At 47.5% G+C, this 26,024-nt stretch overlaps 1 protein-coding gene across 7 annotated transcripts in view; it reads right to left on the bottom strand.

Annotated features, from left to right (window-relative positions):
- Window positions 1-621: 621 nt before the first annotated feature.
- The window catches only part of shroom3 (shroom family member 3), a 44,405-nt gene continuing 19,002 nt past the window's right edge, over window positions 622-26,024 (bottom strand). For 3 of the 7 annotated variants that reach the window (XM_064306973.1, XM_064306976.1, XM_064306977.1), the window contains 8 exons: window positions 18,292-18,423; window positions 11,793-14,931; window positions 9,759-9,835; window positions 8,338-9,144; window positions 7,522-7,920; window positions 5,946-6,063; window positions 5,245-5,526; window positions 622-2,699 (listed from right to left, as the gene is read on the bottom strand). In XM_064306973.1, the coding sequence (XP_064163043.1) occupies window positions 2,367-2,699; window positions 5,245-5,526; window positions 5,946-6,063; window positions 7,522-7,920; window positions 8,338-9,144; window positions 9,759-9,835; window positions 11,793-14,931; window positions 18,292-18,423 (5,287 nt within the window). In that variant the 3' untranslated portion in view covers window positions 622-2,366. The other 4 variants (XM_064306971.1, XM_064306978.1, XM_064306972.1 and 1 more) reach the window with 3 other exon arrangements.

Below are 26,024 nucleotides of genomic sequence, written 5' to 3'. Positions count from 1 at the left end.
TGCAAGGCACAGCCCCTAATAAGGTAAGAGAACAAGCAGGAGAAACTAGGTGTAGCTATTGTTCCAGGAAGTTTGTTCAGTGCATTTCGTTCAGTGCAGTTTGTTCAGGTGCCCTCATAAAATTCTCCATTTCAGTTTAAGCAAGTTGTCTTAAGGAATTAAACTGAAAAAACGCAAGACACATTTCAGTTTGTATTCCTTGTGGCACATTGTTTAAGACTCAATAAAGCTTACATTCACAAAACTAGCTGCTGTTATAAAAGATTTGTAGAGGGAAAATAATATCATAATCAGAATAATAACATTGCATTGTGTAAACGTGCATGCGTTGGAATTAAACATGTAAAATAGGTTTGCATGAAATCTGAATGAATTTGATATTGAAATATATGGCTCTCGATATTAATTTTTTTGGAAAAAGACACTTTTTGTTACCTAGACAGTGTGAACACCATTCCTATGGATGTGTATTCATTTATACTTTCAGGCATGATTATCAGTATATTTTGCATTATATGTAAGCTTTTCAGGCTATTGTTGAATATGAAATAAGTCTGCATATTTTAAAATACACCCCGAGCGACTGTTTTGAGCAAATAAAAACCTGGTAGAATGCCCACCTCTTTAAAAATAGATTTATTTCATAGAATGAATATTTGTTTTCCAACTGTCTTCGACCATAAAACAAGGTTTGAACCAATCTGCCTTGATTACTTTAAGGATCAGAAACAGTAAAATCTGGGTGTTCGAAAATGGCTTCGCAAAGCAATGAATGTATTGTTGGCACCTTTTGCCTTTATTGCTGAATATATTCACTTGCAGGTGTTTTATATATTTAAATATGATGTAGAAGGTGCTCTTAAAATAAAATGAAAAATGAATTACACTGGCAAAATAATTTGGAAAGTGCCCTATGGTCAATATAGAGGCACATGATTAAATCCACAGAACTATCACAATGTGCTCTCCTCACAGTAGTACTGTATTTGTCTTGTGATAACATCTGCCCTGTGTGATCTGAAATAAGCAGTAACTGCATACATGCAGATCCTTCCTGCGAGTTACTTATGGACTAACAGGAATATTAATAACCACGATGACCTTGTGTGTGGAATTATTGTTTTGGTGGACAAAAACCCTAATTTCCTTCTTTCTTGAAAGTAATGCATGTCTTGACATTTCACGTACGTTCAAAAACATCCTGTCATAAAAAAGTCAACTACATAATAGCAATTTGTAGAAGAGAGGTTAGCACACCATATGTACAGCCACTTACATAAAATATATATAAATAATCATTGCTGTGGTCCTTGGATCACGTGGGAGCTATACTGAACTTTGTTTTAGTGTACATGACAAATGTCCAAAGTTTAAGTGGTTTTTCTAGGATGTAGTCTTCATATGACAGAATGCAATGGCGCTGAGCCTACAACTGAGTAGCCGCCCGGAACAAGTGCCATTTCGGTCCAGTGCTATTAATATCTGTGCTGATAAAAATGAAAAGGGTGTTGAGAGGATTTAGCAAACAGTGCTTTTCTGAAAACAACGTGGACACAGTCTTTTATCACTGCAGATAGAACATTGTCTCCACAAACGCTGTGCACAAGAAAAAATAAAAAACCATCAGTAGGTGCTTAATACTGCAGAGCAGTCATTTGGCCATATTAAATCTACTGCAGGTTGTTGGGCTGTAACGATACCCTAAAAGCATCACGTAGAGTGCTTATATATCTCATGCAACATTTGTGTGCAAATGTGGCAAAATATAAAAGCATGTTGTGTAAGCTATGGCCTTTCTTAACTTCTCTGAATGTAGATATACATTACCTCTTGTTTCCGGCCCCCTTTTTGTTTATTTCACGAATGGCCAGACCCATCATGTTGTTTTAGAAATGGGGGTGGGGTGAGGGGGCATTCACTAAATTTATAGCACCACTGATAAAAATACCATAGGCTCTTCATGCATCTTTCAGGTACCCAAATGCCAGTTCCCTTTAATTATACATTCAATCACCCCCTTGGCCTCGATCTATAAGTCATCTAAAAATCCATGTTCAGGATAAGGCCAGAGCGAGCACATTTCATAAGTGTGAAAAAAGGCAGGCATGTTTGATAGTTAAAAGCAGACTTAAGTACAAATATATTGTCATTCAATGTCTGCTACCAGTCATTGGTGTGTGGATCTGGTGTGAGGGTCCTTCAGAATGACTAAGCGGGTGACATCATCCTTCAATATAAAGCATATTCCCCTTCTGCTGGAGGGAGAAGGTGTCCGACCAAGGAGTGTGTGCAGTCCAGCAGGGGGAAGAGGTGTCAGTTCAAGTATATTCTTCAGCAGTCTTTGTGAGCAGCAGTCTGAGCTGGGGTCAGAGGGAGGTCACCGCAGGAGAGCGGGCAGGAGGGGGGGAGGGGCAGGGGGCAGGGCTGGCAACCTGGGCCTGGCCCTCGGGATGCAGGTCTTCGCCCAGCCTGTGCAGCTGCTCCTCCCCCTGCCGGATGAGCTCGTCCAGGTGGCGCTGTCGAATCATCAGCGCCGGCTTCACCAGGACGAAGCGCCGGTACTCGTGCAGCTGGGGCGCGGTCAGGTACCCGCCCAGGATGTCCAGGACCAGGCGCTCCCGCCGGTCCAGGTTCTCCTTCAGCTCCCGGGCGTCCTCGTGCTGACCGCAGAGCTTCCGCCGCCTGTTCTGCAGGGTCTCCTAAGGATACACAAACACGCACTCCGTTACCACTCCAACCCATCAGCCCGGTCTGCATACAACACTACTGCTCCTAAACTGAACTACAACAAACCCAGCAACATGAATGCAAAAGAAAAACACCTTACTTCTGAAATACTGAACATAACTAAAACTGACAGACTACTGCACCACGCTACAAGAACCCTCAATCAGCCACAGTCCTAATACACTCTCGTCAGGAAAATATATATCTCTGACTATCATGTATCATAACAGAAAAGTTACACTCTCTCTAGCTCACACAATTACTGAGACACACACACAGCAGGCCACAGGCCTTACTGTGTTTTCCACACATTCAGACAAATACAGTAAGCCCCATTGTCTTTTTGTTGACATGGGAGCAGTGGAAGAACTAGCTCCTTTTCCGGCTCCTCCCTCTGCAGCCTGCATTGTTTGCAGACACAGTAAACATCTGACAACACCGTGCCCTTTGAATTCAAGTGAACTGCCCTGAGGACTTCAATCGGTGCCATTAACCAAAGGTACAGTCCTTTTAAGCGCATGAGTGGAGCCCGAAAACTCATTCACATACACTGGGTTTTGTTCATGAATTTCAGTCTGGATTTTTAAAGCTTTTATTTTTCACAAACAGGCTGTAATTTAATTCCTTAACAATATTTCAACAATTCACTAATGTGTACTTAGCAGCACCTAGTGGCAAGAATAAATAAGAAGGCTTTTTTTTTTTTTGGTTGGATTATAACTATTAATTATGAATCATATTATCATTATCTGACTGATGACTTTATCAGGGTGACCAATTATTACTCACAAATAATACTAAAATTCAAACAAAAATAAAGAATTATCTATTTCTGTATGCAGGTTTTATAAAAACCAAGTATACTTATAGTGACAACTGGTTTAATTGATCACTCATGACTGAACACCATATGCTCCACTGACTGTGTCAAACAACCAAGTAATACAATGAAGAATGGCTCATGAAATATTTCTTGATCATAGCACAGTCATTAATGATTCAGAAATAATGTCAAAACCCTCAAACAGCAACAAACACAGTGGATACACAATATCAAAACAAGGCCTACATTAAAAAAAACAAAACTATGTATAGCACATATATGTTTGAATATATAAATACATATATAAATATAAGACAATTATATTCTGAACCAGGTCCTGTTAAATGCCTTTGATGTACTACATTTTGGAGAGTATAATATACCTTCCATTTAAAAATATGAACATATATATTTGTAAAATATACAGAATATACATCATTGTATTGTCCTGTATATATTGTAAGAATAGATATTGTCTGATGCTGCATTTTGAAACCAATTTTTAGCCCTGATGTTTTATTTTGTAATGTAATTTAGTATATTTTTCAGTTGGAAGTAAACCCACAGAGTATGAACAATCTCCCAGGAGACCAGACTCATCCAAGACTGTGTCAGCCTGGAGGAAGTGGGAGGAGTGACAGCACATAAATCTGACAGAAAAGCACCTACGGTTATAGAAACAAAGTGAGTATAGGATGACATAAACGATTTGTCTGTGCTAATGCACTGATATCATTGCTTGATGGAGGTTAACTGTTTAATTCCCCTTCTAGAAGTCAAGCAAGAGAGCGAAGCTTTCTGTATTGTAAAAAGCAGTCTTCATGGTGCCTATGGGTTAAGAATAAAGAAATGAGAAGTTTGGCAATCGATAATAAATTAAATGGCAATTTGAAACAGCTTCCTGCAAAGAGCACAAACGGAATTTTCCTATTTCTGTTAGCCTGTTAACCAGGACCAGTGCCGTATAATACACCTACTCCAAGGGCCCTGGGTTTGTTATATTCACTGTACCTCCTTAGGTTTGCATAAATCAGTGTCATCAAAAATGTGGAAAAAACATTGGTATGTTTTCGACATTACAACATGGAGCTGAGGGACTTTTGCAGGTATCTAAATTATAATAATAGTCTGAATTTAATAACTGAAAACTTTATGATGTGGCCAAGATACTGACAGAGATGTAAACCTGAGCTCAGGTTTATCCATTTAAACAGTTTCTCATGATATTCTTCTCTTGGGATGCTATTATTCATAGCTGGTCATTGCGAAGCTTCTCATCAGTTTGGGAGGGTGGAGCACATGGTGCTGTTGGAAACTGCAGTCTGCCAGCTGAGCTCACGCAGTCACTGTATCAGAAGATTACCCTCTTGTACAGTTTGGGCTGGCCAACTGCAGACACCCTGCCAACCACAGGGGGTCACTAACGCACAAAAAGACAATCGAACTACCGACTGAATCCCTACATCCCATGGTGTTATGGCAAGTTATGTGTGTACACCAATGATAGGTGCATTCAGTAAGCTGAAAGACACCATTGGTGGGACTGATAAAGAAACAAGACACATTTCAGGAGAGTAAAATACATGATGATCTCTACTCATTGTCCATGGCATACTTCCTTAAGTGTTCCTCGATAGACAGGTCACCGTGAATCCTGCTACACATGTAAGTGACGTATGAGGGGGCAGACTCACCCTCTCCTCGGCGCCGTCCTCGGTCTCCTCGCCCTCCAGGGCGGTGAGGGCGTTCTCCACACGGGCCAGCTGCCCGCACAGCGACAGCAGCAGGTTGACCATCTTCTCCAGGTCCCCGATGAACATGCGGTACTTGTCGTACTCGTTGGCCTTGCAGAGCTCCTGCGCCAGCGCCTCCACGCGGGCGCTCAGAGCGCTGAACCTCTTCTGCTCCTCCGCCAGCCCCTCCCTCTCCCCCCGCAGCACGGCCACGCTCTGGGACAGGGCCTTCACCAGCTCCACCTGCCCGGCAGGGGGGAACATGGCAGGTACGTGTTAGCGGTCCCGCCTTCAAACACCAGCTCACCAAGCTCAGTATCTTCTATCAGCTTCTAACTGTTGCTTTATACAATGAAAAGCATATTTATTATTCGAACACTTTTTATCAAACTACAGAAGTGAATGTTGATTATGGTTACCCTGTTCAGAACTTTGATTCTAGATTTAAATGAGATAGCACCTACTTCCATATCCACAGTTTGTTAAATTTGCTTCAAGAAACACACAACAGTAAGATGAATACATGGGTACAATGTGGCTGTAATGAAAACAATGCTTTTATTTCTTAATTTCACAGCTGGTAGAGAATGCGGTGTAACACACGGAAGCGGTGCAGTAATGAAAACACAGAGTCTTTCAAACAGAGGGAAATGGATAACCACCTTCTTTTGGTCAAGGTCCACTTCCACTTCGTCCAGGTCTGTCTCCATCTCTGCTTGGGGGCCATCTTGCCTCTGCAGTGGTCTTTCCTCAGCAGCGAGAACTCTGCCCTGCCTTCTGCTGATAAGAGGGGTACAGTGCGGTGTAGAGCGGTCAGGAGAAGCACAGCAGACAGGGTAAACTGCCACAATGCACCACTGAGTACACTGTGTAGTACAGCAGTGATACAGCACAGGAGAACTGTAGGGTTGCTGTACTGTACTGCATGGGGTTGGTTGTCCTCATAGCCCATGTGGTAAAAACAAAGGAAATTAGCACAGGCTATAGGCTGACTGTCTTTAATCCTTGGTGTGTCCATGTTTTAAATGCCTCCGTCCCAGTTCAAATTATATCCCACGTAATATGCCACCGTCTGCTCATTTAAATAAATGTAATAAAAGAAGGCTGTACATGTACACATACACACCCAGGAGAAAAGAAATGTCGACTAACCAGTTTCCTTTCATGCCATGAGCCTACTTTCTCTCTGGAGGAATGATGAATATGTGCTAGTAAATGAAATGGGCCACCCTTTGTCATAACCACACATAAACCCTCATTAAATAATAGGGAACAGTTTAGGAATGAGTAAGCTCATTCATAACAATTATCGGTAAGAGTTTTGTAGGTCATATTTGAATCCGTTTCATGCTAAAGCACAAAAAATCTGTATATAATTGATCAAGACACACTGAAACAGATTCTCTGAAAAACAATAGTTACAGTAAACAAATTACAGCGCGCTTAGCTGGAGTTTAAACCTCAGATTTAAACCCCTAGACCAAATTACTGCATTAGATCTGGAACAGCTAATCTTTATTTAACATATTCAGATACCTGTTCCAGGTGTAGGGTTTATAGCTGACATCAAAAAGTCATCACCACTTTCAGCACTCTTAAAAAACTGAATTGAAAACAATTCTATTGCAACAAAATTACAAACTTACACACTTAAACCTTTTTAATTGGTCACACACACACTAAATATGTCTGCAGGGAAATACCAAACATACACAGCCATCATCCATTAGGAATGGGAATTTGGTGAAAGGCAGTGTTACTGCAAGTATAATACAGTATGTAATACAGTGTTCCAAAAAATATGGCAACCCCCTTTAATAACAATCTGCAATGTTAAGAAGTGCAGCTAGGTGGCAGTGCTACTCTGTTGTTCATATAGCAGATTTTGTAACAGAATCAGTCCTGTGCTTGTATAACATTGATCTTCAAGGGCAAAACAAAGCCATTTTCAGAGTCCTTATGTTGAAGCTCAGATAACTGATTCAGATGAGTAAATTGTATCACTTCAATTACGGTGAATGATACATCAAATATTGCATATCATCACATAAAACCATACCAGAGAGTATTTTGTTCCCAAATACTAAAAAAAGGAGTCTTCTGGCACATACAAACCAATAATCAAATTCATAATTATTTAAATATATACCACATTAACCTCCATTTTATGATAAAGAATAACACTCCTTGTCTTTTCCCTTCTCTCTCAGAATTCAACTGGAATACAATGACACTCACCTGTCCTCCAATCGGCTGCTGCTCCTCCTCCGTTGCCTTGGAAGCACAATGGCGGGAAAGACGTCCTCCATCAGTTCCATGGCTTTTTGCACAGCCCAGGTGTCCAGGATGGGAGTCAGGGACTTGTCCCTGGACACCAGCTCCCTGGCCAATGCCTCCGCCCTCAGCTCCTCCGCTGACCTCTCTCTCCTGGACAGCACAGGATACTCCAGCTCCAGGCTTTCCTGTGCCTCCCGGGTGGCCTCTGTCTCTGAGACGCCCACGGGAGACGGGGTCTTGGCCTCTGTGCCCAGACTGAACACAGCAGCGGTTGGCAGGAGGTCAGAGGTCACCGGTGGGGGCGAGTGTAAGGGCGACTCTGTCCCTCTGTTGACAGGTGAATGGTCCTGGGCGTACGTGCTGCAGGATTTCAGAACACAAAACTGAATTTATCCTGCTGCTAAAGTAAAAAAATATATCAATCACACTGACACTTCCACTTACAAACCTGACACTTACAAACCTACAGTAATACAGGGGTGTTGTAAATGAGGCCATTCTGGTTCAAACAGTGCAGTTGCAGCCTCGTATCTAACCTGAATTACTCCTATAAATATCCAGCTGTGTGAAAGGATAATGCAACATATAAAAAGGTGCAGTAAGCTATGCATGTAAATCTGGATAAGGACATCTAAGCCACTGGTTCATTCCAGCTATTTATTTCGCTCTGTGGCTGGAATTGCATGTATATTGTGCATATATACTAGTCATATTTTAAAAAGTGTAGTGTATATCTAATGTACAATTTATGGAAAATCTGGAAAGTTCATGTGGTACCTCAGTAGATGCTCTGGTCTAGGAGACTGGGGCATCTCCACGTAGTCCTGCTGTTCAGCTGTGATGGGGGGCAGGAGCAGCGGTGGGGGAGGAGGCGGGGGGAAGTCCTCGGCGTTGTCCGCTTCCCAGACAGGCAGTGGAGGTGGAGGCGAGGAGGGTGGAGGCGGGGGCGGCAGGGCCGGCTCCTGGAGGAACACCTCATCCTCCAGAGGCTGCTGGGAGGAGGAGGTGAAATGGATGCTGGACTCCGAGATACGCAGGAAGGGCAGGGGCGTGGCAGGGGCGGAGACGGGGCTCTCCCCCGGTGACGAGCAGCTGTGAGGTGCTGCGGACGGCGGGTCTTGGTGAAAGGGGGGCGGGCTCTTCTGGTCCCCCCCGGAGGACGGGGACCTGGCCGCCCTCAGAGCAGGAGGTGCCTGAGCCCCGTGCTCCTCCCTCGGGACGTCCTTCAGCGTCTCCTCCGAGGTGCCGCTGTCCGAGGAGCTCTTCCTGGCCGCGCCCGGCGGGCCCTGCCGGGTTTGGGCGCGGGGCGAGTCGGCCGGCCCCGCGGCGGGCAGCAGGCTCTGGGTGAGGACCTCCAGGGAGGCCTGGCACAGCATGTCGCTGGACCGCGAGTCGGGGTGTCCCGGGGAGGAGAAGGGGCAGGGCAGGCCCACGGAAGCAGCCAGGCCCGACATGCTGTGCGCCCGCTGGCGTTCAGAAAGCCTCTGCTTCTCTCTCCTGGTGACGGGGGTCTTCAGCTGCGTGGGACCCAGGTTTGAAAGGTATCTTTCCATGCGTAGGGAGGGTGCTGCACTCTCCACAGGCCTGTGAAACACAGCACACAGCTAGTCTCAGCATTTCCTCCTCATCCTCCTTCCCTTCCCTAAGATTTTCAGAATTTGTCCCTTTTTATTACTTCTTAACTCCAGGGATTCACTTTATTGCAAAAGGAACAGTTTGTTTAATATAGCCCAAAGAACTGTACTAATGAAGAATGTTTACCATTTTAGGCAAGGATTACTGGAATGCTCCTTTAAAAATATGCTTTTTAAATCCCAATCCAAGTCTCAAAATAAAACTGTATGGTTATCAAACTGGAAAGCTGAATCAATGTCTGCAATGCTACAACTTTCAATGAGAACTTTTAAAATGTTATTTTCTTCCATTTCTTCCATCACTTTTTTAAATTAATTTAGCTCAAAAGAAAGCTGTATACAAGCCATGACACTGCCTTAAAGTGCACCATGGGAAACATAAACCCCAGTACAAGTGTAAAACTGGACCTACCAATCATAATCAAACAGAACCTTATATGGTCAGCCTAGTTGGTTGGAATGCCATACTTTGGAATGTCCGACCATCCATTTCTCTGAATTTAATAGGGAGGTATACAACACACACACACACACACACACACACACACACACAAACACACATACCTGCTTTCCGTGGGGATGGACGGCGCAGGCCCCTTGGAAAACATTGTGTGCAGTCTGTAGTCTCCTGTCATTACATCCTGAAAACAAGGTCCAACTTAAACACACCGAAGACATATGAAGGAAATAAATCCAAGCTCACTAGTTAATAATTACTCATCCTTTCCACCGTGTGAGGCGAACCATTGCAGGGGATTTTCAATTGCAATCTTTGGCATACTTATTTTTTATGCGTTATTACTTGAACTGTTGCCACTGTAAATCAATACCCCCCATTAAAGGTGGAGGAATGGTTTGATCTGAAGCCATAAAACACATTCTATGAGGAGAGAAGCCTAAGCCCACAGTTTTACTCTGCCATTTATTCAGCGAGACAGCCAATCACAATGATGCTGAATCAGCCGGTTACAGCCTGTGTTAAGACAACTCTCACGGCCAAGGTGTTGCGTTCTCAACGGCCCACATAAATCTTTATTGAGATATTATCAGCTTATTTTAGTGCTATATTGCATAAGCATCATGGGATACTGAGTTATTACGCGTTATGTTATGCGACACTGTTATCAGAGTCAGTGCATCGTTTTCTGGGAGAAAATAACACAAGAGACAGTCGAATATTGAGCGGCTTCCTTTGGAAATGACAACAATGTTAGCAATATTCTTATTCAACTGGATCATCTCTGCGCATTGAATAAACCTCAAGGCAAACAAATGAGATGAGAATTTAACAGAGAGAGAGAGCATTTTGAAATGTAGAAGCACATATGCTTATCTAGGAGTCCTGAATAGAGGAACACTGATGGCGCTGTGTACGTAGCTGTGTTTAGATGAAGAGGACAAATTGCTCCTTGAGATAAACCACTTTCTTATCCCCCTAAAAGCATTTCCTGGCTAAACTGCCAAGCTTCCAAAGACATGAGTTATGAGTTATCTCCTCCCACCCTTCCCTCCAGAAATGAGCCTTATCAGGGCTGGCATCTCGCAGAGCTCCACTTCCACGGCCAGCTCCGTGGCACCACGCAGGAAGCGTCCAGTTCTGAGCATTTCCTGTGGAGCGGCTGGCTAAGGGGAGAGCGATGCTCGTCCGCCATCTGTCTCTTCACCACAGTCACGCACTTACAGCCAATAAAAAACTCCGATACGGGTCTCCAGAGAATCTGGACGAGGTCATTCACGTCATGGCACAGAGAGAGTGGACACACACTTTCACAGCTATTAGCTCATTCACACATGGACAAAATGTCCCTTTCTCATGTAGTGGTGCATTGCCCACTGAATAACAAAAAAAATCCCTTCGTTAAACAAACAAGCCACTTTTGCACTTGCCAAAAAGCATCAAAAACAACAATAACACGGATCCAAAGGCCACAAGATAATCCAGGACCGATAGATAAATGCCGCAGCATTTCCTGGTTGGAAACGAAGACAGCAGAAGCTGGGACTTGTGCGGGTCATGGAGTGGACAGGGTGGAGAGACCTAATCATCCAGTGGGCTGACGGAAGTTGGGTGTGGTGTAATGTGGAGAGAGATCTCTGACCATGGCTGACCACAGGGGCCCATGGGATTCTCAGAATGCAAACACTAATGCTGAGTCTATATGCAGGCTTGCAGTCAAGCCAGAGGGTAAAGCAGAAACATTTTTATATGTTTTGCTTTACACAAATAAAAGTACTTATTTAATATATATTTTTAAAAACAAACTGCAGTGTTCCTTTTGGTTATTAAACACATGGCCACGTGATCTGTGGCTGTTTATATGTGAGGCCAAAAATATTAATTACTCTTTCTTTGTGTTCAAAGATTGTTTCAGCAGAAACATCGAAATGTAAAAGCTTGTAATGGGAAAACTGGAAAAATCTAGCAATAGCAGTTTTGTGGCAAGAAATTTTTCCTGAGAACGAGCCATTTGCCACCATTTGTGTTTTTATGTCACAAGTGACTTGTGTGGGGGACCATGATTTACAACTGAGGGGCAAAAGATTCTTACAAATATATTTTTCTGATTTCTCATGAGGTGGAAGTGGGGAAATCCATACCTGATTGAGCTTCTCAACAGATGGCGAGGATCGAGATCTGAAGTGCTGAGGAACTGCGATCTCCTCAGAGCGATCCAGCAAGTCCTCTGCCGAGGCAGATTTCCCAGAGTTCCGTGCTGGGGCAGCCCTCTCGAAGGCCGTGTCACAGTGCTGAGAGAACCAGAGGCCCTGTGGAGGTTGGGCGTGGGTGACCAGGGCAGGTCTATCTAGCTCCTGCTCCAGGCTGAAGAATCTCTGTGGCCTTCCCCGAGGCTTGTGGGCGGAGGAGGAGGACGAGGTGGACTCGCTGGAGGACGGAGGCCGCGCGGGGTTCCCGCTGGGGTATAAGAAGCCCTGCACCCCGGGGGGCAGAGTGGAGGACACCCGGCTCCCCTTGTGATGGCCGCTGGAGCATGAAGCCTCCTGGAGCTCCGGCTCCTGCAGGGAGACCAGGCTGGAGGTGGAGGACAGGCTCTGGGAGTCGGAGGAGTAGGAGGGGTGCTGCAGGTAGGCACTCTGGGGGCGCTGGCTCCTGGCCATCCGACGGCCCGTTTTCCGCTCCATGTACTCGGCCAAGGCGTCCTGCTGGAGCTGCTTCAAGTCTGAACGGGAGGAGGAAGAGGCCAGGGCGGGGCCGGGGCCAGGGCGGGGGCCAGGGCCGGGGTTGGGGCCAGGGCCAGCACTTCTGTGGGCTGCCAGTTCAAAGAGCCTGCGTCTGTTGGCCACGCTAGTCTCAGGGAGGTGGAGCTGGTCTGGGCCCTTTCCATAGGGGCTCAAGCAGCTGTCACCTTCTGACACGCCCACCTCATTCATCTTCTCCGGCTCCGAGTAACAGCGCTTCTTCTGCTCTAGGGTCAGACGTTTGCGCCCCCCGATCCGGACGGCGGGGGGGCCGACCGGCGGGACGCTGGGCAGCGCCGGAGGGGCCATTCCATCGAGCTCCGGGGTCACGACGTGCCTCTCCTTTGGGGTGTGCGGTTTGGGCAAAGTCTTGGGGCCCTTCCTCTCAAGGGACAGGTGCTTGTTGGGAGTGTGCTGCTCCACGCTCAAGTCTTTCCGTCGGAAGGACGTTGAGCGAAGCACCTTGGACTGAGCGCCCTTGATGCTGTCCCTGTAGGCCGTGTTGAAGGACGTGTCCTGGATGGTGCCCAGGATGTCCTGCAGGCCTTCCCTCCAGGGGAAGTCCTTCCTCCCGTCGTCCTCGGCCAGGTGGAAGGTGCTCTTGCTCCTCTGCAGGGCCCTGTCTGCGCCCCAGGAGCTCCGGGGCACGTGGTGCTCCGTGCTCCGGCGCCTCTCCATGGACGGCGGCTGGCCGCAGTCCTCGGGCACGGCGCTGTAGCTCTGCGTGCGCAGGTGGGGCGGCACTTTGGAGCTCTTGGCCCTGGGCTCCAGGCTCAGCTGGGGGGCGCAGTCCACGTGGCCGGCGCTCTGGCAGCGCAGTTTCCCCTGCCTGTGCTGCTGCTCGAAGCGGCTCACCTTCTCCAGCACGGAGACGCGGGCCGGGGGCGCCTCCTCCCTCGGGCCCCCCTGGGAGCTGCACTGGCTGGCCCTCCGCTCCGGGCCCGCGGCCTTCTGCACCTCCGCCAGCGCGTTCTCCAGCCGGGTCAGAGGGTGCTCCTGCTGCAGGGGGGCGGGGTTGCCGTGGTGATTCGGCGCGGCCCGGCTCCCGTGCTCACTCAGCTGGGCAGGAGGAGCGCTGCCGTCGTTTCCGCGGGCGTTCTGGGCGCCGGCGTCTCTGTGGCCTCCCAGGCTGGACCGGCGCTCGGGACACGCAGCGTTGTTCAGCGAGTGAGCGGTCTCCGCGTGACCGCTCCGCTCAGCGGGCACCATCGGCTCCTCGCTCCGCGTCTGCCTGTACCTCTCCACGTTCTCGGGGCTCTGGAGATGCCTCTGCCTTTCTCCCCTCGGCTGAACGGGGGTGTAGGGGTCCCTCCTGAAGCCGCACTCTTCAGCCTGCATGTGGGACACGCTGTGCGATTCTGCCCAAGGCTTAAAGTGAGGCCTGTAGAGGCTGCAGCCAGCCTGCGGCTCCTCCTGCTGCCTGTCTGTCTGCTGGGACGGAGATTTTGGTTGGGGAACGCAGGGGGGCTGGCCAGCGGAGGAGGAAGTGCTGCTTTGGTATCCGTTCTCCACCGCCGGACTGTCTCTGCCCACCCCCGTGCTCCGGTCGCTAGGGGGGTTGCCCCTGCTCTCTTTAGCCAATGCTGGGTACACACTGCTGGAGTTGGGGCAGGAGGCGGGTGCTTGGGCGAAGTGGGGCTCCGGTGGGGGTACTTGATAAATACCGGTGGGCAGCATGAGGCGGCCCGTGGGCGGGGCCTGCGGGAGGCCCTGTCTGGGTCTGGTGGTGGGGCTGCTTTCGGGGCTCTTCTCCTCCAGCGTGTGCAGCTGCTGCCCCTCGGTGGCGAACAGAGGCTTCCCCCCGGCCACAGAGCCGCTGGAGTGGTGCCAGGAGCCCTTGTACAGGCTCCGCGTGGCCCGGGCCTGCTCCAGGCTGGACCACGAGCTGGGCCTCTCGTGGTTCCTGATAGCAGCGTAGCTGTCGCTCCGCTGAGGCGGCGGTGGCGCCCCCTTCAGGCTCTCGTAGGAATTGTGCTGGCGCGAGGCGCCCCACACGGGCCCCACGCTGTGGCGGTTGGACGCGGGATTCCCGCCACCGCTGCTGCCGCTGCTGCCGCTGCTGCTGCCACTGCTGCCGCTGCGATGGCCGCCGCCACCGTGGGCCTCGGGATGCGCCCGACTCTCGCCGGCCCGCAGGAGGCCCGCCGCGATGACCTCGTGCTCCTCGGAGATGCCCTGCTGGGCGTCGTAGACGGTGCGCACGTAGCGGATGTCGGCCTGCCGCGGGCCCTCCGGGCCCCGCTGCTGAGGGGCCAGCATGCTGTCCATGGAGTAGGAGCGCTCCTTCCCCATGGGCAGGCCGGCCGCGGCGGGGCAGTCCGGCACGCTGGAGCTGGTGGAGAAGGAGCTGTACGCCGAGTCCCTCTTGCTGTGCAGGTGGTCGATGCTGCCGGAGGACTTGGACGGGGACAGCTGCTGGCAGGAGCTGTAGGCCGGGTGGCCGTGGTCCAGGCTCTCCATGCTGCCCCGTGAGCTGTACTGATCCGGACTCTTCCGCAGGTATCCAGGGTCGTAGCTCGAGAGGTCAGTGGTGGAGGCGCTGGCACACAGGAAACGGCGAGAACATTCATCAGAAACGGATTGTGAAAACAGAATATGACATCACTAATGAAGTGAAGAAATTTAAATGACTGGTAAGAACGAAGCCAAATAATTTTAGTCGACAGAATTCACAAATTATGCATTATAGCACTTTTTGTTTTTAACAATCAGTCATAGCAAACAGCCCTTTCTGTAACAACTTATATCTGCACTCAAGAAAACAAAAATGAACAAATCTAAGTAAAAAGCAGTAATAATTAGTCTTGTAGATAAAATATGCTTTTGTATGCCACTCACAAAACAAAACAAAAAAAGAACAATCAGATACTGTGTCTTCTATAGACCCTCATACAGACTGTATTTACTGTTCTATGTATTTATGCTCACAAACTCAAGGTGTATTAATAATTGTTAGACTCTTGGAGTAGCATCAAAGAAATACACATTGATACACATGTTTGGCCATTCAATGGCTATAAAATCACTGTTTTCACTGGAATTAATGACTTTTATTGCCCCATGCAGTTTCCCCCATCAAACGTACATTTTCAAAGGCTGCCGATATGGCGAAAAGTATATAGTGATTCAGTCAGTTTTACAAGCTCGATCACACTGCCAATAGACCTAAGATCAGACCTTGGCGGTCTCTTTAATGTAATTGTATAAATGTGCAGTATTTGAAGGGAGAGAAAGTTCCTCATAGTCTGTGAGGATGTTTTCTTGTGCATTGCATTTCTCATTACAAAATTTGTGTCCAACGGGAGATGAAAATAACACAAAAGCATTTGGGAGCTGACTGGGTGGAAAACTCATAATAAAAAAGTGATGAAGAATTAGGTAGTGAGGAAGAGGAAGATGCTCTCTGCCTCAGTTAAATGCAGCTCTTGTCTGCCTCCGAGCAATGATTCAGTGTCAGCTTTCTTCGCATAATGGCTGGCTTCAGACTAAAGGGTGGGTAGACTGATCCTGTATCAGTTGTTAGGGGCAGAAAATGCAATACTCAGGCCCTTGTGCCTGCTGCCATTGTGCCATTGCATGGGGGAGGGGGAGGGGGAGGGGGCAGCTGGCATTTCAGCAGCGAAGAATGGACATGATGTCACGGCTCCAGCCGGCGCTAGCTCTCTTATGGGATTGCTCGGCCATCCGTGCCAAACTCGATTACAGTTCTTCCACAGCATGGAACGGCCTGAAAAGTGCCTCTTGTGTTGACAAACTGACTACAAATAAAGCCATGTCACTGACGTAAAGGGGCCTTCCCAACATGGACGCCGGGTATTGTGGGGAGTATGAGTGTCACCAGAATGTCCCTCTATAAACAACATGTACAGACACCTTCTAACAAGCTTTCCGTTTTACAGCGGTGGCTGTGATCTCAGCTGCAGGTAGGCTAACATTATCACAAGTCTCCCTTCACTGTGTTTAGGCTCCATTAAAGGGCACACGACAGTTTGAACAAAGAAATGCTACACGAATGAGCTCAGGCCACTCAGTACAACTGAGTACAGCCCACCGAACACAAGGATAACACTGAAGGTTAGGGAATGTCATATGGATCAGAGTGTTGCACGCTGCACTTTAAACAATAATGATAATGTAGTTTGGAGTTCAATATGCTGTGACCTTTAGTGCCTTGGGTCATCATAAATTATCATACTTGTGAGTAACTTCACTGAATTGATTCCCATCTAAACATCAGTCTATTTTGACATGTAATTTTAAGAGATTTTAATAACGATAATAACTGTGCTTATTCAGAAACTGAGATTTACTTGTTAGCAAGTGCTTGAGAAAACTGTAAATGTCAGAGTCTAGAGACCAGTGTCACGGTATGCTAATCCACAGCACAGATTTACACTTGACCGGTGAGGTGCAGTGTTCTCAACACACCCAGCCAACTCTGGATTGTCTCTGCGAATATTGGCTTTTGCATTTAGCTTTCCTCAAGAAATCTCCGTATCCATGTGCATACGTGGCAGGCAAGATAACTTCTTCCTGCTCAACAGAGCAACGAGCAGCTCTTTATGGACTCTGCTCGCTTCATATAACAGAGCCAGGGGGAACAGGCAGATAAGGGAGCTCAGCGGTGTCCCTGTGTCACTCCACACACCTTGGGACAGGAAAGCCCATGACACTGCAGGGCCCACACACACGTAGACCCAGCTATGCCTTCAGGAAATGAGTAAATATAGTCCGGAGATCTAAAGGGCCCAGCAGATATTAGGCGTGGTGCTGAAAAACAAGCTCATTATATTCATTAAATGACAAAATAAAGGATATAACCATCCAAAAATATCTGGTGTTGTCAGCCGTTTTAAACGGGGGTTCTGCAAACAAAGAAAAAGCGTTCGGGTTCCGGCTGATTAGGGACAGGACAGGAGGCTATTTCTGTGTATCATGCACAGAATGGCAGCGGACTGCTCTTCAGACACATTGCTTTAACAGCCCAGATCTATTTCCTGCCTTTTATTTTGCTGTGACCTTCATTCTGTGGGCCGCCCCATACAGAGCAGGGCTCCTGACGGTGGCTCACTCTGGGGGCCGTCCCGTACAGAGCAGGGCTCCTGACAGTGGCTCGCTCTCTGGGCTGTCCCGTACAGAGCAGGGCTCCTAACAGTGGCTCGGTCTGGGGGGCTGTCCCATACAGAGCAGGGCTCCTGACGGTGGCTCGCTCTCTGGGCTGTCCCATACAGAGCAGGGCTCCTGACGGTGGCTCACTCTGGGGGGCTGTCCCATACAGAGCAGGGCTCCTGACAGTGGCTCGCTCTCTGGGCTGTCCCGTACAGAGCAGGGCTCCTAACAGTGGCTCGGTCTGGGGGGCTGTCCCATACAGAGCAGGGCTCCTGACGGTGGCTCACTCTGGGGGGCTGTCCCATACAGAGCAGGGCTCCTAACAGTGGCTCGGTCTGGGGGCTGTCCCATACAGAGCAGGGCTCCTAACAGTGGCTCGCTCTGGGGGCTGTCCCATACAGAGCAGGGCTCCTGACGGTGGCTCACTCTGGGGGCCGCCCCGTACAGAGCAGGGCTCCTGACGGTGGCTCACTCTGGGGGGCTGTCCCGTACAGAGCAGGGCTCCTGACGGTGGCTCACTCTGGGGGCTGTCCCATACAGAGCAGGGCTCCTGACGGTGGCTCACTCTCTGGGCCGCCCCGTACAGAGCAGGGCTCCTGACGGTGGCTCGGTCTGGGGGCTGTCCCATACAGAGCAGGGCTCCTGACGGTGGCTCACTCTGGGGGCCGCCCCGTACAGAGCAAGGCTCCTGACAGTGGCTCGGTTCACAGCCAGGTGTCCTGTTGGATGTAGTGCTTCTGGGAGCAGACCTCAGACAGAGGGTGCCACCCATACCCGCGGACCCACTAACCTGGAATGGTAGGTCTGGTGCCAGGGAGTACCCATGGTGCCCTGGGATATCTGCATCATGCTGGACTCCGGCTGGCCCTCCCCGAGTTTGGTGGAGTGCCACGAGTGGGGCCGTGATGCCGGCTCGCTCCGTCTGTGGACACAGGAGGAGGGCGAGCGTTAGAGGGAGAGTCTCCCCAGCACCCTCCTCACTTGCAGGGAACATACTGTCAGCGACACATACCAGGCGGCTTATCCGTTCGCACATCATTAGCATATCATTCTTAGATTTTTTTCTTTTATATGATTATATATAATTCAATAACTATATTTACTTTTTCAATTTTCAAGAAATTCTGCAAGGGCTCCATCCATAACAACAATAAATTAAGCAAACATTTAAGCCCTGTACAATACTGGTACAAAGGAACAGGATCGGGCAGAAAAATTCAACCACAAAATTACACTTGTGTAATTTCTCATACACCGAGATGTACAAGTTGTATTTAATATATAACCTAAAACCATTTGTTGAATCTTATCCTGATGAGTTTATTAATCTATCAGTAGGGTAAACATAAATATTTATAGACATTTTAAAAGCCTTGCATCACATACAATCACAGAACACTTCACAGATGTTAAAACATATTAAGATAATTAGACAATGCACTTGAGAGTTTACACTACATCTTTTGAAATTGACAAATGTCAATAAGAGAAACATTCAAAGCACGCAAACTGGAAATAATAGCTATATGTCAGAGAAATGCCAGATGAACAGAAGCAGAATGTGTTTTCCTGTACATAAGGAGACTAGCAGTGGAATTCGGGTGGGGTGGACTGTTATCCTCTTAAGAATTACAGAGTCCAGTAACAGCTCATGCACTTGGAATGGGGAGGGTGAGATTTTAAACTTACTCCTTAAACTGACTATTGCTGTCACATTCATTCTTGTTTATATAGTGTGATTAACAAGGATGTCAATTATCTGAAAAATACACTGGCAGCAAGGCTTAATTATGCATCTTCATTGTATTTCATTCAATAGTGCTCTCTTCATGTCAGGTAAGTTAAGTTAAATGACAAGATATTTCAAAAACAAGAGTTCAAATCGGATTACTCAGAATAAAGATGACACTTTAAACCTGAATAGGTGCCTGATAAAGTCAAGTGTACATTGATAACACAGGCTGCACATAGAAGATTTACCCAAAGATTCTAATATTCTAGAGAGATATATGGGTAAATGCAGCACAATATTTGAAAAAATTTAATTTAATTAAATAATATGCATTAAATAAACAAAAGCAGGTTAACAAATATTGGGATAAAGATATGATTTCAGCTCAATCACTTTTCAGTCTTCACGTCAAAACTGTAACTGCATAATGCCCCTTAGGGTTGATCTTCCTTTGCTCCTCTGTTAATCTTTGCAAGACCAGGTTAACAAGCTTAGTGCCAATACATAATGCAAAGCATACAGAGGGGCTTACCATTTGACAAAATACCCAACAGTGCTTATCTATGACAAAGGAGGACATTTTTTTCCAATGAAGCTAACTGGTTTTACATTTCTTCTATCATTCCTAAGAGGTCAACTTAACTGATTGAGGTTCCTTTTGTTACAATGTGGACAGTACCCGATAAAAGCCTTAAACCAGGAACATGGGAGTGTTAACAGGGAAAAAACCTGGTACCTTGGTACGGTAAGTATAATATCTAACAAAAACGTTACGGGTTGCCATGAGGATATGATCTTGGCACATATTTAAAGAAGTATTCAACTAATGAGTAGGAGTATTGTAGATATATCTGAAATTAACATAAATAATTTTCAACAGTTTCCTTATTCAGGGTAGACCTTGTCCCCCCAGCAAACAGAGTCACACCTAATGCCACACAAGTTTCAGTACACAGTAAAATAACTCATCTAACCCATGGTTAAGAACAATCATTCACCTCTCCTTGGAACACCAACCCACAAATTCAATTAAAGCTCAGTATTCACATGACCGAGCCTGATGGCTCCGGAAGAGCCGCAGACCGCGCTGCTTCTGACCCCAGGTCAGCCCGAATCCTGCCCGGCGCCCCGCCCCGCGGAGCCGTTACCTGGCCGTGAACCTCAGGACCTTGGAGATGAGGCCGGTGGCCAGGCCGTTGATGCTGTTTTCCGAGGGGGACTTGCAGAGCGCTCCCTCGGACGCGTTGAGCGCCTTGCGCCTCCTGCGTAATTTCCTCAAGGCCCCTAGCAGCTCCATCGGTGTCTCGCTCTCGCCAGCTCGCGCTCTGGACTGGCGGGCGGGGAGAGTGCGGCGGGAGAGGCAACCGAGACGCAGCGCGGTCACTGGCACTCGCAATTAACTGTCATTACCTTGCGAGTGATAACACGCTAAGTAAACATCCTGCCCCGCGCTGAGGAGAAGCGGAGAGCCCACCAGAAGCGGGGAGGGTGGAACGGAAACGAGCGCCCAGAAGCTCATGGATGTTTCTAGATGTTAAGCGATTTGACTGCTTAGAGGAAAAAAAGCGAACACATGACAGCATGTGGTCACCCTGCAGAACAAAGATGGGTTCTGTACATCCTTTCGCTTCTCTTCCCCACTGCATCGTCCAACACGTGGCTCCAGTTTTAAGCATCTCACAAACCTGCCCCGAAGGGAACTGTTCTCATAGCTGAGAAGATGATTAAAAACAAAACATCTGCATGCTATTATTGTGGTTCATCCCATATTTCCCTTTATTTAGCACAGGTCTGTTGGATATTTTTTTTTTACCAGAGAGGTGCTCAGAGCAATTTATTTGGCACGGTACAGACCAATCTATGTGATCACATGCCCATTTGAAATATGATGCTTGAACATGAACCCTAGACCAGAAGGCCTTCATACAGGAAGTGGAGAGAAGTGGAAGACAAAGCCATGGCGACTGCACCTCATTCAGGGTAAACAAAGGAGATGGGTTACCGTGGTGTCCCATCCCAGGAATCCCAGGGGGAGGATATTCCTTCCAACACTCCCACGAAACACAATCTCCCGGAATGTGCAGCGGCAGCAGGGAGAAAAGGAGGCGCAGTAGCCGACGCCAGGCCTGTGAACCTCATTCAGCGCTTCCCAAACCTCACTGAAGGTCCATTCTCTGTAGGCCCTACAGAGGCCAGACAAGCAGGGTGTGTCCCGGGAAAAGGAGAAACCTTATCTGTGGTGTGGAAAAACCGTCAGTTGAGATGTTTTGATCTGAGAGGAAACTGAAATCCGAGAGCAGATGAGAGAGAAAAGGGAGGGCGCAGCCTGGCCAACCAGAGGAGACGCTCAACACGCTGTCCAGCAAATGATGAACCCCTCGGAGACGGGAGATTTTAATCAGCACAGACGACAAATTCCAGCCCGAAAGAGCCCGCGTGTCATTATGATCGACTTGATGAAAGAATGTGGCTTACTAATTCTCCAAATATCTTCTCCTTCTTCCAGTTAAACAAGAGGTTATCTGATCGGGAGGAAGTGAAAAAATATGAATATTTTGTCATCACATGATCCAGTGGGTAGTTAGATATATCAATGAACGTCGTCAAATTTATATGTTCTTTGATGATGTAAGTTTGTACTAAAAATATGTTAAAACAGCAGTACATAATGTTTTAATACAGCTAAACAGAGTACATTCAAGCTGTGTTCACATTTCACCAATAAATTTGAAACCCATCCCACAATCCTTAGCTCCTGAGGAATAAATAAAAATTTCTGGTGTTTGAGTTCTGAAGCCTGAAGTATCCCCCACAAAAGAAAAAAGAAGGGGGAAGCAGCAGAGGGTGAAGAGGTCATACCCCAGCCACTGTGTGTGACCCTCCCTGCAGTACAGGCCTGAACATCTACACAGGGCCGGTCCCCAGGGGCCCAATCAAACCACTTCCTGTCACTGCCTTCGCGTCCAGCGAGGAGGGGTGCACTGGCGTTTTTTTCTGTTATGCAAATACGCGCTGCGGGTACACGGCTCGGGAAAGCGCTCGTGTTCCAGGCGCAACCGCATCTCGAGGTCAGCGCGCCATCTACCGGGCTCCCATCCGCCCAAAACCAGCCCCCGGGTCCCGCTTCGCTTGCCTGGCGGACCCGAGTAACCACGGTGACCTGCGCTCGTCACGTCTGATATGCAGCCATCTTCGGTACAGGAACAGGCTGTGCTTGGCCGCTCAGCAGTACAAACACTCTGCGCTTTAGTCAAAGGCGTTTATTTTCCCTTCTGCCGTATTGTCCTCCAGAACTGACTGTTTTATCAGAGTTAGGCTAACCTCAGTTGACAGTGACCACCAGGATCAGCTTGAATAAGCAGAACCCCATGAGAATGGCTCATCCTTTATGTGTCTGATTGATGGAAATAAAAATATCAGCATGTTTCTGTAATGTTATGGGAATATCTGACCTCAAAGAATACCCAGGGATAGTGGTTACTTTTTATGAAGTGTTGTTTGAACACTAACAGCTGTGATACTACTGTACGAAGTGAGGGTGAAATTCTGAGAATGGCCTTCTCACAGCTGAAGAGGAGAAGGATACAGAAAGCCGTCCTTCCTTCCTTGTAGTTCAACGTATTTAACCTCTAATAGTTACATCATTTTCTTCGAAGCTCTTTAAAATGCATAGGCCGAGAATTTTCCCCGTAATTGTAAAGCCTTTCACAGGAATCAATAAAAACTATGCAAATGTCCTGAATATCTCTGCTCCACTTTGTTTAGTTCAGGCAGTCAGCGTAGGTGCTTACAGTGGGTCACTGTGCAGCAGAGTGTTAAGAAGTGTTAGGCCTTTATGGCCTGTCTGTGTAACAAGGCTTTTGCAGGGCAATCAATAACACCCCTATATTTATTTGAGAGTTTATGTTGAAGCATTCTTTCAACTTTCAACATTCCTTTGCCCCCCAAAATGGGGCTGTACGTCATGTGACATTTTCACAATGGCCTTAAAAGGACAGGACCAAGCCCTTCATCATAGGCTGTATTCGCAGACTGTGTACACAGACCTCCGGTTTTATTTATAGACGGCACACTTAAAACAGTTCTGACGAATAAAATCGGGACGCAGAAACCTGAGAGGCGCTGTTTCGGATGTGAGGAACGGTTTCACAACTTCCAGAGTGTTGTTTCATAAACAGGGCGGGATCCCTAGGCCCACACACGAAGACTTCACAGGGGAACGACACGTGAGTGACAGCTATTCATATGCCACCCACAACCCGTAAAGCCAAAGAAGAAACCCGCTTGACAAAGAAGCTCCTTCCATTGTGTACGCCACGGTACAGCTAAATGGAAACATCAGTGGAAAATAATATTCCCCACATAATTCAAGAGCTCCTCGCTGTCTGTACCTGACAAAACATACCTTCAATACAACTCGGCTACCCTTTTGTCTCAACCTCGCAAGCAAAGTGTGGCACTGAAACCCACGAGGAACGCGATTTGCGCGATTCCTACGGCTCGGTATCAGGGGGATCCCACGGGCAGCCTCGCCAGGGCGCACGGGCAGCTAGCAGGCCAGACCTGGTCTTGATGCGAAGCTTAACTCCACCGGGACATCCTCGGCTCTCCCGGGGGTGTCCGTGGCTGTAAGGCGGGCTGAGAGAGGGCGGGGCGTCTGGCTCGCTGCAGCACGGGTCCAGGCAGCACTCTCTGTGAAGACGCCAGGCGACAGAGAGGAGTGAACAAGGGAACAGAGTGACCAACACCAGAAATATTTGCCCACTTTTGGTCTCCAGGAGGAAATCGAATGTTTTCACTACTTTCACTGATGGACTGGCCACTCATTCCCCCAGGTCCGCAAACCACTGGGTTTCCAGCCCTCTTACTTTCTTCCTGCTCTCTTCTCAGAACTGGGGAGGTAAACTGGTCCACATATGAGAATGAATAATTAGGTCAGTGGTTTTCAACCTTTTCTGATCTAGGAACCCCCACCCAGGCTCAAAGGCATCCAGGGGACCCCCATCATAGTTTAAAAATGTTTTTTTCTTTGAACTGAAAATTGAAATATTTTCCCAAATCTATATATAGTCATATGTATGGAGCTAACTGGAGACTCTAAATTGCCCGTAGATATGAGTGGGTGTATTCCTGCCTCTTGCCCAATTTCTGCCTCTTGCCCTCTTGCCCAATGCACGCTGGGATAGGCTCCAGCACCCCCTGTGGCCCTGACCGGGTATAAGCAGGTATGAATAATGGATGGATATATATACTCATTGTACATCAAGCCTGGCCAGGGACCCCCTGCAGTACCTCCAAGGACCCCCAGGGGTCTGCGGACCCCCTGTTGAAAACCCAGGAGGTGAAGCGTCCAAATGGAAAGAAAGCCAATGCAGAGGCCCTGCAGAATCAGCCCTGCTGCAGAGCTGGACCCAGCAGGTCAAGGGGCAATAGCCACTCCACATATACTAACCCTGAAACCAACACACTCTACTGGATTTTTACTGAGTGTTGAGGCACAGAGAATGGATCATGTGAACCAAAACCCTTAAAAAAGAACGGTGTTCACATACGCTTATTGTCAGTGTATTATCTTTGCTTTATTAATTCACATTGCTGCCCACGCATTTATTTCAACACTGTAAAAACTAATGGTGTTAGGACCTTTAATTCAATAATAAATTCATTTCCTCCAGAAGTAGCACTTCCTGGTAGGCCACTATCACAAATGAGCATGTATTTCCCTTGAATTCTATTGTGATTCAAACTATGGCAAGGGTGATGGTGAGGACTGATATTATAGAGTGATGTTTAATGTGGTCAACATTTGGACGGTATTTGCTGTTTGAGCATTGACTAATTCCTATAGGTTCAATATTGGCAAATTTCAAACGTCATTTGCAAATCTGAAAAGCGAAAAAAAACACTTGGCCGTGGGAACATTCTCATATCTCTCAATGTCTGGTTTGGAGCATTTTCACAAGCAGATCAAGCCGCTCTGGTCTGTTTGGCAAAGGAGGCAACACCAAACACCCAACAAAACAATTCCACAAGCCTTTTTTTTCCCAAAGGAGAGCAGACAGTCTGCCATGCATTTCTGCATAAAGTAAAGACATGCATTATGCATTTCTTTACTTTAATCACACAAGGGATGGCAGAGAGGGTTACAGATCGCAGGGATCACAGTACAGAAAGCACCACGGCGGGTTGAGAGTCTACTGCACTATGGACGGCGCCACATGGTCTCCGTTCAACAACCCCAGCATGTAGATATGAAGCTAACCCTTAGCAGCCAGTAAACGTGACGTGGAGGAGCATTGCTGCTGCAATACAACCAAGAGCAAGTAGATGCCATATAGCAACAATGAAAGTTTGTCAGAAGTAACAGTAAGTGCAGAAAAAAAGCACTGAGCTGGCAATATAATTTTGTTCGGTGTTTCTAAAATAACACTTCCTAAAAATTCAAAAATAATTTGTCATGTAGCCTAAGTCTTCAGTTAGATACAAGAAATACACACACACACACACACACAGAAACACACACCACACACAGACAATGATAAAAGTTCATATAATACTAATCCTAATAGCCTACTAATAATGTCTCAGGGAACTAGGTGCCTTTTAAGTCACACAAAAACACTGTCTTGCCAAGTCTTAGGAATGATTGAACTGGAGGGTGGACTTTGTGCAGACCACAGGAACAGCAAGACACAGACATTCCTTGTGCTGTCTTCCATTAGGTGGGATTTACCATGATAAGAGTATAATCACAGCCATGTTAATGCACCTCAGAGCCCAGGCTCTATTTC

This window comes from Anguilla rostrata, chromosome 14 (genome assembly GCF_018555375.3).
Source record: "Anguilla rostrata isolate EN2019 chromosome 14, ASM1855537v3, whole genome shotgun sequence".
In the NCBI taxonomy this organism is placed as follows: domain Eukaryota; kingdom Metazoa; phylum Chordata; class Actinopteri; order Anguilliformes; family Anguillidae; genus Anguilla; species Anguilla rostrata.
The sequence above is the reverse complement of the archived record's forward strand: the minus strand, read 5'-3'. Positions and strand labels throughout refer to the sequence as shown.